Genomic DNA, 13,761 nt, shown 5'->3' with positions numbered 1-13,761 from the left:
CATAACAGATACTAAAATAAATATTTTATTTTATAAAAACAAAATTAATATAAGTAATATATTTTTATAATTTTAAATTATAAAACAAATATTTACTAACATTCCCCCATATAATTTGAAATTTTAAAATATTTTTTAGAAAATATAATTTGTATAGAAACATAAAAGAAAGAGCATGTGATATTGTATTTCAATATAAAGAACCTCTCGGGTTTGACCTAGTGTTTATGAACTTCCACTCGAAAAAAATGTAGTGACTTAATTTTCTTGAACTACACCTTTTTTAACCGGACTTTAGTACACAACCCCTATAATATTGGCGTTCATTTAGGTTCTAATAAGTAGTGGTAGTGTGTTACACAGTCTTGCACATGTATATTGTTTCATGAGTATCACTTAGAGATTAACTCATATTTTACAATGGCGACCCCACCATCACATTCATTAGATAACTCAAGTACTTGTTGGCGCGTCAATCCTTTTGTAAGTGGATCCGCAATATTGTTTTTTGACTTGACAAAGTCAAGAGAAATAACATCATGAGAAATCAAGTTTCTGATAGACTTATGTCTCACTCTTAAGTGTCTTCTTTTTTCATTAAATTTTTTGTTAGTAACTTTAGATATAGCAACTTGACTATCACAATGCATTGGAATAGGAAATATAGGCTTATTCAACAATGACAAATCAAATAGCAAATTTTTAAGAAACTCAGTCTCACTAGTAGCAGTATCTAAAGCAATAATTTCTACTTTCATGGTAAAACATGAAATAATAGTTTGTTTAGCAGATTTTCATGATACTACATCACTAGCTAAAGTAAAAACATAGCCACTAGTCGATTTTGTTTCATCAGAATCAGAAAATCCAATTTGCATCACTAAATCCCTCAATTACAGCAGGAAAACATGTATAATGAATGTCATAATTAATGGTTCATTTTAAGTATATAAAAACCCTTTCTAAGGCAATCCAATGAGAATGATCAGAGTTATTCGTATACCTTCCTAATCTACCAACTGCATATGCAATGTTAGGCCTAGAGAAGTTTGTCAAATCCAACAAAGAACCAATAATTTGAGAATATTTATGAGAATAAATTCATTTACTCAATTTTTTCTTTAACCTAATGGATGAGTCATAATGCGTAAAAACAGGTTTCACAAAATAATTAAACTTCTTCAATAACTTTTCAACATAATGTGATTGGGTTAAAACCATGCCATCATTTTTCTTTATAAACTTAATACCCAAAATCACATCTATAAGGCCAAGGTCCTTCATATCAAAATTACTAGACAAGAAAAACTTCACATCATTTATGAAATGCATATTACTACCAAATATCATTATGTCATTCACATACAAACATAAAATGACACGTCTAGTATCATCAAATTGTTTCACATACACACATTTATCACTATTATTAATTTGAAAGAACGACTTGATCAAACTTTTCATGTCATTGCCTTGGAGCTTGTTTCAAACCACATAAAAATTTAACAAGTTTGCAAACTTTTTTTTCTTTACTCGGTTCTACAAAACCTTCAGGTTGGCTCATATAAATTTCTTCTTTTAAATCACCATTTAAAAAAGTAATTTTTACATCCATTTAATGAAATTCCAAATTAAAAACACAAACAAGAGAAATTAAAAGTCTAATAGTAGTAACTTTAGAAACAGGAGAATATGTATTAATGAAATCTTCACCTTATATTTGTTTACAACCAATCACAACAAGTCTTGCTTTAAATTTTTCTATAGATCCATCAGTTCTTAATCTCTTTCAGAAAACCCACTTACAACCTACACGTTTACAACCAGGGGGAAGATTAGTAAGAAACCAAGTTTTATTAGTTTTAAGAGAACTCATATCATCATTAATAGCTTCTTTCCAAAAAGGTACATCAATAGATCTCATGGTCTATCTCACCATAAGTTTTAGGATCATCTTCAAGTAGAAAAGAGCAAAATTCAGAACCAAAATCCTTAACTTTTTTAGATATTTTATTCCTCCTAGGTTCAAAAACAATGTCCTTATTATCATTATTACAAATGATAAATTAGAACAAGAAGTATCACAAACAGATTTAGACAATTTAGTTTTCAAAGGAAAAACATTTTCAAAGAAAATGAAATCTCTAGATTCCATAATAGACTAATAGTATCATTAGAAATTTTGAATACTTCTAAATTAACAACCAATAATCTATAAGTAGTACTATGTAAAGAATATTCAACAAAAACACAATCAATAATTTTTGGTCTAATTTTCCTTTTCTTATTAATAGGGATGTTAACATTTGCTAGACATTCCCACACTTTAAGATATTCCATATTTGGTTCTCTTTTTCTCCATAACTCATAAGGGTACTCTATCAAGAATATGACATGTAGAATATAAAACTTCACCCCACATATTTTTTGGCAAACCAAAACTTACAAGCATAGCATTCACCATGTCTAAAGATGTGAATTCTCCACCTCTATGAGAACGTAGAATTTTATTTTTTCTTTCTATTTGATTTTCTACTTCTATTTTATATACTTTGAACTTATCAACCAACTCACTTTTGTGATTAACTAAATACACATAACAATATTTGAAGAAATCATCAACGAAAGTAATAAAGTATCTCTTACCACCGTGTTAACACATCATTACTATTACATACATCACTATGAACCAATTCAAGCAAGTTAATTTCTCTTTCAATACACGCAGTAAAACTCTTTCTAGGTTTCTTTGCTAGAATACTTGTTTCACATTTTTTTTTTAAATCAATGGAAGCTTTAGGAATAAGATTAAGAGACGTCATTCTTTTAATAGAATTCAAATTCACATGTCCAAGCCTAGCATACCACATATTAGAACATTCAACATTTGCAACAAAAAGAAGAAATGTTGGATATTTTATTAGTAGAAAGAGACATAAGACATAACTTAAACAAATCATCACAAATGTAGCATTTACCAATAAAAACACCATGTCTTGTACCAACTCTATTGGACTCAAAAACAACCTTGTACCCTTGTTGGACTAACAAAGAAGTACTTATTAAATTTTTTCTAATATAAAAAATATGATCAACTCCATCTAAAACAAGAAAATTCCTTGAAGATAGCTCTAGCTTCACTTGACCTTCTCCTAACACGTGTCATACTCCCATTCCCCATGCTCAGAGTACGTGTGTTTGATTCTTGATATAAAGAAAATATTTTTTTATCAACACACACATGAACATTAGCCCCGGAGTCTATAAACCAATAATTTGAGTTTAAAATACAATTTAACTCAAGGCTAGTGACATGGTACTTGTTAGATGGGGAATCAGAGGCAGCACAGATGGTAACAACATTAGCCTAAGGTTTAGGGAAAGACGTAGGTTGGTGATGACGTTGAAAACAATTCTTGGCCAAATGAGTAGCTCACCCAAAAACAAAGCAAAAAATTCACTCCCCGAATTTTTATCCTTAGGCTTATTGTTTTTATTAAAAGCATTGCTCTTATTTTTAGAAAAAGAAGGTTTTCTACCAAATTTATTTTTGTTAAACCCATGCTTTTTGAAGGACTTAGAGAAAGGTTTACTATAGCTCTCAATAAGATATGCCTTAGAGTGAGAATCAGATTTTTGCAAATATTTTTTAGATGAACGATGTTTATCCTCAATGCGGAGACATACAAGCAAATCATCAAAGGTGAAACCTTCATGTTTATGTTTCAGGCTTCAAGCAAAATCAGTCCATGAAGGAGGCAATTTTGAAATCATGAAAGCCACAAGCGTAATGTCAAGCAAAACAATTCCTTTCAATTTCATGTCACAAACAATGTTTTCAAATTCATGGATTTGATCTAAAATAGATTTTCCATCAATCATTTGAAACTTAATCATTTTTCACAAGAGTATCAACTTAAACCTTTTTCAGCAGATCCATATTTTAATTCAAGTACTTCCTATAACTTAACAGAAGTTTTAGTATGGCAAAAATTTTTATATATGTTATCAGCCAAAACACTTAAAATGCGTTCATGACATAAAATATCTTTATAAAAAATATCATGCTTAATGGTAGAAGATTTGGTAGCATCAATTTGAACTATATCAATAAAGGAAGTTGAAGTTTTTATTTCTCTCTTAGAAATCATAGAATATAAAATCCAATTCAGTAAACCAGAATTTCATTTGTTGTTGCCAACGGAAAAAAATTTCACCCATAAATTTTCCAGGCTTACTCGAAAGGGATTTAATCATATCCAAGGTGGACATTTTGATAAACAGAGCTATTGCAGAAAAGACTATGCAAGAAGAAAGTGAATTTTCTCTCTAAAATTGTTAGAAAATTAAAATAAAATAAAAGAAATAAACGAGAAGAAGATGCAAAGCCTTAAACTAAATAACAAAATGACACTCGAAGAGTAACTTTAGAATATGATAGAACATGAATCAACAATGCAATATAACATACAATAAGCACAAAAGAAAATAATTTAAAGGAGAAATTTTTAATTAACTTGGATTGAAGCGCGCAAATGCTACCTTTAGAGAGAGAGCGCTCCAGTGCACTTGTAGAAAATTCTTATTGAGCTCCTCTCTCAAGATATGACAACTCATTGATTCTAATTGTGTGGAGTGAAAGGATCCCCGAACTTTCTGAATACGAATGTTATTGCTCTTAGAAAGAATTTTTATAAGAAAATGAAAAGAAAAAATTTAGAGAAAAAAGAAAGCAAATTATTTTTTCTGCTTGTGTGTTTTTGCTAGAGGAAGAGGAGAGATATATATAGGCTATAGGCATAAACTCCCTCAAGCAACAACAAAAAATCTCAAAAGTAAACTTACATGACTCTTAATGTGCGGAACAAAACAAATATAACAAACACATAATAAAAATGCGTTGACCCATTAAAAGCAAAATCTTAAAAGATAAGAATTTTAATTTTACGTAATAGATTCTAAAATAAATATTTTATTTTATAAAAATAAAATTAATATAAGTAATATATTTTTATGAATTTTAAATTATAAAACAAATATTTACTACCAATGTATATCATCTTGTTTTTTAGGCGATGTTTTTAAGATATGTTTGATTTAAAATGAATAAAAATTGGACAATATTTTTATTATAAAAAATTTAACATATTAACAAGTTTCATTGTTATTAGTAATTTTTTAATGTAATTTAATTTAAATGATAACAAAAAATGTTTCATAAATTTAGTTCAAGTGATTTTTTTCTTCTAAACAACCGAATCAAATCGAGTCACAAACACCTCTACCTCATGTCATAATTAAATTAAATTTGATATAACAACTATTTGATTTCTTTTCAATTATATCAAACTATTTTTCTTTTATCGTTATCTGAATACTTGCCTCCTCTAAAAAAGAACAAAAATCTGAATGCTTACCTTTTGTATATGCTTATCCCTTTCATTCAGTTCTTTTCATTTTTAGTTCTAAATTAAATTTCAATAATATAAAAGAAATTTTCAAATATTAAAAAATAACTTTGACTAACAATATAAACTAGTATTTTAGTTTTTCATTACACAAAAGTATTGAACAAATATTTATTTGATATAACTAAAATTTATAATAAATAAATGTTTTTAAATATATGAATTATATTATAGTTAAAGTCTATAATAAATAAACATTTTTGTACATATAAATTATATTTTTAAAATTACTATACATAATTGATATTGTGATACAAATGTAATTTTTAATTATGATAGTTTTTTAAAAATATTGACATTAAAATTAGAGCTGAAAATATCAAAAATAATAGAATAAAAAAGATAAGTGATAAGAAAAATCCTTAAAAACAACTTGGTTGAAAAAAAAACCTTCTAAAAATACTTTTGGTGAAAAATAAAAACTAAATCAGCTCTCTTTCAATATAGAGAAAGTATTTTTTGTAATTCTGAAATATAATTTCTATGCCTAATTTTTTATTATGAGTTTTAATTATAATATAAATTATATATTTAAAACATTTATTTATTATCTGTGTAAAAAACATTTATTTACTAAAAGTTTTAGTTAGATAAAAATAAACATTATAATATATATTACACATGTTAAAATAGCATTTCTGATTAAAAAAACAATATGAATTTTCTATAGGGTTCCGTGTTTTACTTACATGCAGAGTATTCTATGTTAGTCAAGATCGTGGACAGAGAAAGTTGGAAAAGAAAAACGGAAAGTTGTTAGTTTTTTTTAGGGAATTAGTTTATTATTTTCAATAAATATTTCTTTTGAAAAAAATCTGTTTGTTTCTTGAACATTTTAAAAAGCAAATATCTCTTAAACATTTGTTTACTTTCTAGAAGTTTGTCTCATAGGTACTTGAAAAAAAAAATATTTCAATTATTCCTTTATATATAGTCAATTATACATATTGATAATTAAAATAATTTAATTTTTACCCTGTCTCAAACACACAGGCTAATATAACAATCAAACATAAGATTAACGTAGGATTATTTTTAATTTAATTATAAATTCCAATTTCAGAAGAATTTTATTATTTATAATAATCCTATACCATATGAAAATATAAGAGTTAAAATCTTAAGATGTATTTTATTAGTTTTTAATCCTTTGTTTCCACAGCTTATATTCCATACAATTCATTATTAACGTCAGAATATATTTATCGCATTTTTTATATTTTCGAGAATTAAAGTTTACATTTTCATTCATGGACGTATTTGTCAGTAGAGTGAGAAGACGAAAAGTAAAAAACAATCATTTGAGTGACAAATTTATCCCTCCGTGCCATGTTATCTATTTTATTAACGGAGACAGACGAAAGTTAACGACGGTAAAATATATTTGTTGTACTTTTTACACTTTTGGTGACTAATTTTGTCACAAATTACACATTGAGAGACAAAAGTAATTATTTTATAAAAAAACCATAGTGTATTATAAAAATCCTTCCTTATTAGATGTTACAAAAAAAAAATCCTTCTTATTAGAGCATCTCCAATGTAGGTTTCTTCCCAGGTGCTTAACATGGAGAAACCGTTTCTTAATTTTTTTTGCATTGGAGCAGGTTGACGTGGCAGAGTGCGTTTCTTCATGGCCGAGAATCATTTCTTATATAAGAAACCATACCTAGCAATTAAAAAAATAATTTTCTCAGACATAACAAATATGTAAACAATAAAAACTTGATTTTCTTAGCTTCAACAAGAGGGAAAATAAAATTGTCAAGGGAGGAACATGGAACATATATACTCGTTGAATAACCACAATAAATCCCAACAATCATAAAATTAGAAAAAAAAAAGTGATTTAAATCCAGATTCAAGCAAAACAGTAAAGGAAAAAAAAATGGAGAAACCAAACGCAATCAAGGTGAAGGCAAACGCACCAAGACGGAGACGAGACCATGGTCGGAGACGCGAGATGCGACCATGGTCGGAGATATGACATGCAACCGTAATGGAGACGAGAGATGCGACCATGGCCGGAGACGAGACCATTTTTGGAGACCCGACCATGTGCTTCATTGTTGACGCCAACGAAGATGATGTGAGATGCTACCATGGCCAGAGGTGGTGATGCCAAGTGAAGGTGAGGCCACGCGAAGGTGTTGCGGTGGTGGCCGGAGGTGTTGACGAATGTGGCCATGGAGGAGAGGAAGAAGATACAGAGAAGGAGAGGAAGAAGATACAGAGAAGGAGAGGAAGAAGATAGAGAGGAGGAAAGGGGGAAGCTTCTGGAGGTGCTGCTGGAGAGAGAAAAAAAGTTTACCGTGAGAAGAAAAAAAGACATGTTGGAGAGAGAAAAACAATCATCGAGAATAGAAGTATGTAGGTTTTTAATGAGGTGAGACGATCTGGACCATCCATGTTATTAATGAGGATGAATCTGAACCGTTGAACAATTGAGATAATTAATTAAGAAAGATTTTGACCGTTGATGAAAATGTTACCGGTTACTATTGATCGTTGATTTGAAAATAATACCGTTGAAGTGCAGAAATGACCGTTGAAGTGCAGAGCTATGGAAATGTTTTCACTTTGCTTATTCACTATAAATTTATGCACGGTACAACATATTTTCACCGTTCTTGTACTACTATTTTTTTGTTGTTGCTATCAAGTGTCAATTTTTTTATTCTCTCTAAAATGGATTCTAATCAGTATAATTATCAATGTTACTATAATTATTTACAAAACCAATCACTTCCTACTAGTAAAAATTCTCAAAATTCACCGTAATATATTATGTATTGACCACCCCAAAGTAGTGAAAATTTTCAAAATCCACCGCAATATGTTATGTGTCCACCACCACCTCCTACCAATGAAAATTCTCAAAATCCACCGCTGTATATTATGTATCCACCACCCACACACATGTGATATATGCATCCTTCATCCAATGTAGAGCCACCTATTAGTAGTAGTTCTCAAAATCCACAAATTTATAGTCAACCATCAAATCCCACCAAGTCAAGCACGGGTAATTTATATTTAATATTTTTTTATTTATTCATATTTATTATTTGTATACATAAAAATTGAAAAAATGAATTAATTATTTTATTGGAATAATAATTAAATTATAATAAAATAATTTAAATATTTAAATTTCTTGCGATTTCTTACATTGAAGTAAAATTCTATGAATTTTTTATGAATGACATGACACTACTAGGATCACAAAAAAATAATTAAAAATTCCATATGAATTTCTTGCATTAGAGATGGTATTAGTTATTAGTGATATTCATTGAAAATAAAGTAACTTTAATCTATTTGTTTGTATTAAAACCATTCGGCCACTGCCACGTGTGATGTCTGCATGTTTGGGACCACAGTTTTTTATTTATTTACCAATTTACTTCTCTCCCCCACACTGTGCAGGGTGCAAGAGAGACTGAGAGAGTGACGGTTTTGTTTTGTGACTGACTTAGTATATAAGTCTCCATCACTCACCTGCAACCCTTGAGCACAAACACCAGCGCCTGCACGCACGCTTCGTCTCATTCACACGAGCGAGACCCCACGGTAACCCGGTGAGGTTGCCCATACCGTATTGAATCATATATGACTGGTCGCGGCAGTACCGTTTTAAAAAATTTGTCCACTTTATCGGGTCACACCAAACAGAGCGCAGAAAAATAAAAAGGTGAAACGAATATCGATTTCAATTCCGCCACTCAACTCCGACACCAAAAAACCATTCCAACGAAGAAGAGAGTTAGTTAGTTCTGAGTGAGTGGTTCCTCTCAAGAAGCGTCCAGCGTAGTAACGCTGAGGACCTTCACTCTCAAGTTTTCAACCGTTTGTTTTCTATATAATATCCCTAACCGCCGTGGATGGGACAATCTGTTTCCTCCGCCGCCGTCGCAAGCCGTCGTGAGAGGGATCCAGGCCACCTCTCCGTCAACACCTCCAAGACCAGATCCACCGCCTTGATTACGCCGATGGCCGGTTATTCCTCCGGCGCCGGCGAAGACGAAAGCGAAAACCGTCGTGGCGAGGCCGTTACTGATGAAACCACCGACTACATCTCCGATCTCCCTAACGAGTGCCTGGCTTCGGTGTTTCAGTTTCTTAGCTCCGCCGATCGGAACCGCTGCTCGCTCGTTTGCCGGCGGTGGCTCCAGATCGAAGGACAGAGTCGTCACAGGCTTTCTCTGAACGCGGATGAGGATCTGTTTCCAGCGATTCCGTCGCTGTTCTCTCGGTTCGATTCGGTGACGAAGCTCGCGTTGAAGTGCGACCGCAGATCCGTGAGCATAAGCGACGACGCGCTCGTGCTGATCTCGCAGCGGTGCCCTAACCTCACGCGCCTCAAGCTCCGCGCGTGCCGCGCCCTCACCGACGCTGGAATGGAAGCGTTCGCGAAGAACTGCAAGGGATTGAAGAAGCTCTCCTGCGGATCGTGCACGTTCGGATCCAAAGGCATGAACGCGGTGCTCGACAACTGCGCCGCGCTGGAGGAGCTCTCAGTCAAGCGCCTCCGCGGAATCACCGACGCGGCGGCGGCGGAGCCGATCGGTCCCGGCGTGGCTGCGGCGTCGCTGAAAATCGTTTGCCTGAAGGAGCTCTACAACGGACAGTGTTTCGGAACGCTGATTCTCGGGGCTAAGAATCTGAAAACCTTGAAGCTTTTCCGGTGCTCCGGGGATTGGGACCGGCTCTTTCAGTTAATGGCAGATCGAGTCACGAACATGGTCGAAGTTCACCTCGAGAGGCTTCAGATTAGCGACGTTGGATTGCAAGCGATCGCGAATTTTTCGAGTTTGGAGATTTTGCATCTCGTTAAGACTCCTGAATGTTCTGATATTGGACTTGTTGCTATTGCAGACAGGTGCAAGCTTTTGCGGAAGCTTCACATTGATGGATGGAAGGCAAATCGAATTGGCGACGAAGGGTTGATAGCTGTTGCAAAAGGTTGCCCTAATTTGCTTGAATTAGTGCTAATTGGGGTAAACCCTACTAAGGCGAGTTTGGAAATGTTGGCATCTAATTGCCGGAATCTTGAGCGGTTGGCTTTGTGTGGAAGTGATTCGGTTGGTGATACTGAGATATCTTGCATTGCTGCAAAGTGTGTGGCTTTGAAGAAACTGTGTATTAAGAGTTGTCCTGTTTCGGATCAAGGGATGGAGGCATTGGCAAATGGGTGTCCGAATTTGGTGAAAGTTAAGGTTAAGAAGTGTAAGGGGGTTACCCCTGAGGGTGGTGATTGGTTGAGGAGGACTAGAGGGTCAGTTGCTGTTAATTTAGATACTGGTGAGGCAGAGCTTCAGGAAGCGAGTGCTAGTGATGGAGGGGCACAGGACAATGTTGTAGAGTTTCCTCAGATGCCTGCCCAAATCGTGGCCGCAGCAGCATCTGCATCAAGCAGCACCACTCGGTCTAGTTCGTTCAAGTTGAGATTAGGGCTTTTGTCTGGGAGGAGTTTAGTGGCTAGCACTTTTAAGAGATGGTCAGGTGGTAGCACTAGTGCACGCCATGGTTAGGGATAGCAGGGCCAAAGCAAACCTGAGTCTTTGGCCATTTTTCATTGTTTTGGGTTGTTGTATCATTTGATTTTTATATTTCTTGTACTTAAATTTGAAATTTATGCCGTGTGATTTTTATTGCCTTTGGAATTGAAGCTTCACGGTTGCAAGTGACAATCACATTTTTTTTCCCTTTCTCTTTACAATTGTGGATGGTGCTCTACTTTGTTTGGTAAACTGAGTTATGTGTCCTCTTGCTCGCCCAGGGCATATTGAATCACATGATTCATATCATATAAGTTAATACTATATGTTTAAAATATAGGAATTTAAAAACTTAATCATATGCAACACCTTGTTTGCTTGTTTGTATCTTTTAAACAGCCTTTCTCTATTGAATTTTGTCTGATTCATATTCACATCCCCTAGCCTACTGCTCAAGTGCACAATATTGTGTCAGCTCATCCTGGATTCTTAGATTTGATGGATTGGATACCACCGCATGTTAGCATGCATGTATAGTTTTGCAGAGGATAAGGTTGACTAGCTTTTATATGATTTATGATTGGTGTATCTAGTGTTGCAAACTATAGTATTGTGGCAGATATTTGATAGTGAATGGCCGAAGATATGCTTGGTTTTCTGTACATATCTTGGGAGATTACAATGGTAGCTAGCATGTAGGGAAACATGACTCATGAGAAAAATGCCCTTTTCTTGTATTTAGGTTTCTTCATGTTTGCTTATGACATTTTTTGGCCTTTTCATGTTGCAACTGAGCGTATCCAGTCCAATCTGAAGACTTCTGTATGAGTTTGACATGATTTGATTTCCTTGGCACTTAGCAGCAAGCAGGTGACATTTTATTTGCATCCATTGTCATTTGGGAAGACAGGCAAGGGATACAATTGTTGATTTAAAAGAAAATAATTAACTGCTTGTTATTGTTTGATGTAACCCTGTCTTCCTCTGAGCTTTTCCTGCTAATTGTTCATAACCACTTCATAATAAATCAATGCTGTTTGAGGTAAAAAATCTCGAGGGGACCTGATCTCATACAAGTCTATAGGACTAACAGAAAAGGGTCTAGTGGGCTCTATATGTTGCAGCTTCATTTTTGTTTGAAGAGGCCAAGTTATGAAGAAAATATGTTGATTTATTTCACTCATGTTTACCTTGTGCATTTTGTTGCCATTATTCTCTGCCAAAATTATCACTCGTTAGGAATGATATTTTCCAGCTAGAGGTGAACCGCTAGATCATATTTTCGTGCCTTGATTATGGTCGGGGGCGTTTTGTTTTTGCTGCCAACATGTTTGCTAAGCATTTCAATTCATAAATTCTTCTACAGAATGTGATTCATACATGTTGAGTGCCCCAATACACCCAATTTATGGTGCATATATACCATTAGATTTACCTATTACACGATTGTATGAAAATTGTTTGAATGCTACACTTGAACAAGAAATTCTTGGTAGGTAGGGTAGAACAGGATAGCGAGGAAGGGAGAAAGCAAAGTGATCCATTTTTCGGTAGTGCCTTATGAAAGCCATTATCATTTTGTGGTTCAAAGCATAGTTACAAAAGAATGTGTCTGGTAGTGTCTTTCTAGCATTTTTCTATTAAAATATTAGTTCAGAAATATTGATGAACTGATACGATCTGTGGCTTGACTCAACCGAGTAAATTGATCGGTTTATACAACCAGATGAGTCATGTTTTGGGTTGGTAAAAAAGAAATAAATAAATAAAATAAAAATTCAAGCCTATAAAAGAGGACTTTACCAGATGAGTCATGTTAAGTCCAGAATCAGCTTTTGTCCTTCACCAGTGCAGATAGCAACACTATAAAAGAGGACTTTACCAAAAGTTGGTACTTTGCTCCAATTATGTCAATTCCCATATCCTATTTTAAGTATTTAATTACTGACCCAAGGTCCATTAAACCAATATCTGACTTTTTGTTTTCAAAGTATCAATATCTAAGTTAATGACCAGTAATATCGGAGAATTGGTGTAGATTACATAGATCTTTTACAGAGGGTAAGTATGTTCGAGTCCTGTAAGATCAATATCTAAGTTTCTTTTGAAACAAGATCAGTATCTAAGTTAAGGGTAAGTATGTTCGAGTCCTGTGCGATCAATATCTAAGTTTCTTTTGAAACAAGATCAGTATCTATCTAAGTTAAGGACCAGTAATACTGGAGAAAGATTTTTGTTGTATAGATCACAATTTTATTAGCAATCATATGAATGTATATGAAATTATAGAAAAACATAATTTACGCATTCCAATCAATTATTTCTTCTACTTTTTTAATCAACGTTATCAGATATATGTGTTAGTATTTGCCTAAAATAAATAAGCATTAAAAGATTACCAAAAGTTGGTCCAACGTCTAACGTGTTCCAACAATGTCAATTGCCATTTTCCTATGTCAAGCGTTGAATCACTGTCGCATTAAAATCAATGTCTCCATTAAGTTACTGACTGGTTATTAGAGGGTAAAAGTTAAGACCAAGCAACATTCGAAATTCTTATGGAGTGAGGCCACTCATTTTCTTAATTAGTGAAGTCCTTTCATCCGTAGTTAGTGGAACTACCACAACTTGTTGTATAAGAAAAAAGGTGTGCTTTTACATTTTTCGCGTAAAAAACAAAACCAGTATGATTGATTTCCGTTAACTTTTGTTTTTACATTTTTCCAAATTTTCAATTAATTATTTGTTTTGGAAAACTCCACGTTAATATTTTTTGTTTTTCCCTGCGTTTT

General features: G+C 33.3%; 1 protein-coding gene across 1 annotated transcript; it reads left to right on the top strand.

The window, feature by feature from the left end:
• Positions 1-8,894: 8,894 nt before the first annotated feature.
• LOC100788163 (F-box protein At1g47056) lies at positions 8,895-11,161 on the top strand. Its single transcript, XM_003544425.5, has one exon. It carries the CDS (start codon positions 9,353-9,355, stop codon positions 11,000-11,002), a length of 1,650 nt encoding a protein of 549 aa, XP_003544473.1. The 5' UTR covers positions 8,895-9,352; the 3' UTR covers positions 11,003-11,161.
• The last annotated feature ends 2,600 nt before the right edge of the window (positions 11,162-13,761 follow it).

This window comes from Glycine max, chromosome 14, assembly GCF_000004515.6.
Source record: "Glycine max cultivar Williams 82 chromosome 14, Glycine_max_v4.0, whole genome shotgun sequence".
In the NCBI taxonomy this organism is placed as follows: domain Eukaryota; kingdom Viridiplantae; phylum Streptophyta; class Magnoliopsida; order Fabales; family Fabaceae; genus Glycine; species Glycine max.
The sequence above is the reverse complement of the archived record's forward strand: the minus strand, read 5'-3'. Positions and strand labels throughout refer to the sequence as shown.